Here is a 3,872-nt window from a genome sequence, read left to right as displayed (position 1 = left end):
TGTGCTTGGTTGTCTGTCTCTAAGTGTAGCCCTGTGATAGACTGGTTACCTGTCCAGGTGAACCTGCCTTCACCCTGAGTCAGCTGGGATAGACTCCGCCCCCCAGTGAGGATGAAGGTGTAGAGACGATGAGTGGATGGAATCCGTGCAACAGTTTTGCATTTTGTGTAAATTCAGATTGGAGCAGCTGAAATTAGACACATCCAAAGACAAGGTGCTATGAGACATATTTTCTTTATTTATTACAAAAAATATAATGTGATAGTGCAATAAGTTACTCCTGAGTGGCTCTGGTTGGTGAGTGCAGTCACTTCGCCTTCAGGTCAGTTCTCAACAAGAAAAGATGCCCGTCCCATGTTCAGCGTGTTTCATCTTGGTCCAGACTAACCACAGGAGCTCCTTCGGCTCAGACCACAGTCATCTCTGGTCCAGGCACTTCAGGTAATCCTCACATGAAGAAGTCCCTGTAGAGGAAGTCTTTGTCCAGCAGGTGGAGCAGTTTGCTCTGGTGCAGCACTGGACAGGCTATCCGTTAAACTTGGATGAAAACCTGACAGACAGGAACAAAGTGATAGGGGATTACAGTCATCGCTGGTCTTTGACTGCTCACTTCAGCTCTGCAGGTCTCAGGTTGGTCTTAAAACAAAGTTCTGGAGCCCATCTGGACTCTCAAACAGGCTTCACTTCCCAAGTGGAACTCAGGCAGCGTGAATAATGAAGGCTGTCCAGCAGAGTCCTGTTAAAGTGGCCAAATGATCAGAATATTGATCCAGAATTTTCTCCTGTTCTCTTCCAACAGGAGCAGCATGCCCTCAGCGGATCACGTGTAAACTCAGGTGTGAGTCTCACCTGTGCAGGTCCTGATTGGCTTTGATTCACGTTTGTGACCCATTGAAGCCTTTCATTACCCAGCATATTGTGCTTAATATTGTGCTCCTTTGACTGATGCAGCCTGTTGGACGTCTACAGCAGACCTGCAGCCACATGGCCATTGTTCCCATTTGGACCCTCTTTAGCAGCAGAACCACATTCAGCCACATGCAGCCAAGACCGTTGGGCCCGTCATGATTTGGCATGAAGAAGAAAAGAGGTTTCACTGTGTGTGTGCCTCGTGTCAGTGGAGTCCCCAGTCGGTCCACTGAGTGCATAACAATAATACACCAGAACCTGCACAGCGCTGACAGAACCTTCTGTATGTTTCTGACTTCTGGGTTAGCGTTTTAAATGTGTGATCCTGACTTGGTTCTCGTTGTCCTGTTGATCCCAGACACACAAACCCACCTCACTCAGAACAGCCCAGACGTCGGAGTTGGACTGGACCACCAGGCGAAGTGCAGAAACCGGCTGCAGCGCTTCTTCAATCTCACCTTCAGCGACTCCATTTTCAAATTTACCTGAAACACACCACAGTGGTTCATGAAAGTTCAAGCTAACGGCACGTTTTCACGCTGACTGAGTGTCGACCAGTCTCTCATTCACCTCAGCCACTTCCTGTGCACCGTCCATTCAGGAGCTGTTCTCAGCCGGCTGCACCTGGACTGACTGCACTCCGTCACTCTGCTCTCAGAAATGTCCAGCAATGGACAGCATCAGCTACTGTTTTTATAGTTATCCAACATTGAGCTCACCCTCTGTGTTGACAAGCTACACTACACACAGCAGCGCACGTTTCCTACTGCTAGGAACCGGGTCGCTGCTCCAGTTCTACCGTAGTGGAGGAGTTCTGCTCTGCTCTATGTTCTCAGGCTAGTTCTGGTGTTTAAGGTTTCAGGACAGCTCATTGGAGGAACAGAAGCCAATGAGATCACAGAGGAAAGTGTTGTCTCTGCTTTCTTGTTAGAATAGAATAGAATAGAATTTATTGTCATTGTACACAAAAAGCATACAACAAACTGGTGGGTTAGGGTTGAGGGTCAGGGTTTAGGGTTCCCCATCGCGCCCTTAAACAAAACAAAATCCAGCCAGCCTTTAAACAGTACCAGTGGACGTGCAGATGGCCAGACGCTGACCCGAGCTTGACCACGTGTCCGTGGTGGTCGTTCCTCCTCTGAGTCTGAAGCCTAATCGGCGGCACATTAAAACTGTTGTCTGGGCTGAAGGCTGAAGAGACGGAAGTGTGCAGTCTTACTGGGACAATGTTTATCTTTCAGCTGTCATCAAACAGGCTCCGCCCACATCGCTGCTCCATCACTGACCGCCACCACAGCCTTGGCCTCTCATTTCATGATTCCTGTGTTGCTCCACCATCGCTGGCATTCATGCACACGTGACACACATTTCCGTTCAGGGACTGTTTGCATATCATGGATGCACTTACCGATGACGATGAAGCCTTGATCGGATTCTTTAAAGTGTGAAGACGAGTCGATGACTAGTTTGTGTCTGGCTGACGCCTAAAAGAAGAAAACAAAGCTCAGGCAGCTGTACCAGACTAAATGCTGGACTTGTGATAGGAAGAGAAATCCTCCAGCTTCTGACACAGAACACAACCAGGAAGGCTTCCAACACGAACGGACATTAATCGGCCTGAATACGAGCCAGACGCAGGGACAGTCATAGTGTCAGACAGCCAATCAGGAGCGTGGATTCATTCACCCTGTTCACAGCCAAACTCGGAACTCACCTGTCGAGGACCGCTCGTCCCACCTGTACTGACCCGACTTGTTACTGTGGCACTTTATTGTGTTTTCTGTGGTTTCTGCAACGTGATACGTGTTGCACCTGTTTTCTAAAGTGTCCTCGGATGTCTTGAAAGGTTTTGTACTCAAATAAAATGCATTATAAACACGTTATATCTGAAAATGGAAACACACTGATGTGAATTCTGTCTTCAAAAACGCCTGTTTTTCTGTTTCCGGGTCGTGCTTCATTCAGCCTCATTCAAGATGCCGCTGAGTTAGAGAATGAAAGATGTAAAGAAACCTGGACAATACAAGTATGAGAAGGCCAAATTCTGAAAAGAATTATTTTTTAAAAAGACATGAATTAGAGCATTTCAAGTTTTAATAATCAACAAAAACAAGAACTGCTGGAAGTAAAATAATCGAACTAAAGGATAAAAATGAGTTTGAACTGTTCTGCAGGTTATTTAGCACACGGCGAGTCAAACTGGATTTTCTTAGCGGTGCTGCAGCGTGATGCCCGCTAAAAGAAAGTATGAGGAAATGTAAGGAGGTTAAAAGTGGCCGGCCTTATAAATAAACCAGACCCAGAGTCACTCAGTGTTGTCACTACGCTCCAATGGCAGCACCGACCGTTCACAAGTATTTCAGAACCCAGCAGCAGGTCGGGGCTGTTTTAATGCAGAGAACAAACAGAACGGAGTGACGGCAACAGTTACAATCACAAGTCACCCCAACATCCCTTTGGTCAAAACTTCTCTACGCCAAACATAAAAGTTTGAATATTGGAGGAATTTAGTCCCACATCAAACCAAAAACGTGACTGGTTCCTTTGGTTTGTTCCATATGAAACCTCAGAAGTCCGAATCTGTGCTTCTGTACACTGCTGCTTCATGACATGGCTCCTAGCATCTAAAATACACCGTGCGGACGTATTACCAAGGCCAAAACCTACAAACTATAAATATATATATACACAGATATGTGTGTGTTTAGCTCAGGGCTAGGAAGGATAAAGTAGGGTAGATTAATTAGCATTAGCATTAATTAGAATGGGTTGAATTAGCCCCTTAGGAATAAGAGATACTGAAGCGGCCGAACTATAAGACAACCCGAGCTGACCTTCCTTTTTAAGGATAATAAACACTTTGGTCCTCCTTGTCTGTGGAGAGAAACAAGTGAACCAGGAACAGCACCGGCACATGAAACCCTCATTTCAACAGTCAGACTCTAAAATGATCTGAAAGTTTT

General features: G+C 46.3%; 1 protein-coding gene across 1 annotated transcript in view; it reads right to left on the bottom strand.

The window, feature by feature from the left end:
* Positions 1-225: 225 nt before the first annotated feature.
* zgc:154054 (Alpha-1,3-mannosyl-glycoprotein 4-beta-N-acetylglucosaminyltransferase B-like) overlaps positions 226-3,872 on the bottom strand; it is a 22,007-nt gene continuing 18,360 nt past the window's right edge. Inside the window, exons 13-15 of the mRNA XM_008300205.1 lie at positions 2,318-2,393; positions 1,282-1,394; positions 226-550 (exon numbers count right to left, since the gene is read on the bottom strand). Of these exons, the coding sequence (XP_008298427.1) occupies positions 533-550; positions 1,282-1,394; positions 2,318-2,393 (207 nt within the window). The 3' untranslated portion in view covers positions 226-532. The remainder of the gene's footprint in view (positions 551-1,281; positions 1,395-2,317; positions 2,394-3,872) is intronic.

The sequence above is a fragment of the Stegastes partitus genome, unplaced genomic scaffold (assembly GCF_000690725.1).
Source record: "Stegastes partitus isolate 25-593 unplaced genomic scaffold, Stegastes_partitus-1.0.2 Scaffold1510, whole genome shotgun sequence".
Taxonomy (NCBI): domain Eukaryota; kingdom Metazoa; phylum Chordata; class Actinopteri; family Pomacentridae; genus Stegastes; species Stegastes partitus.
Note: the sequence above shows the minus strand (reverse complement) of the source record. Positions and strands in the feature narration are given on the sequence as shown.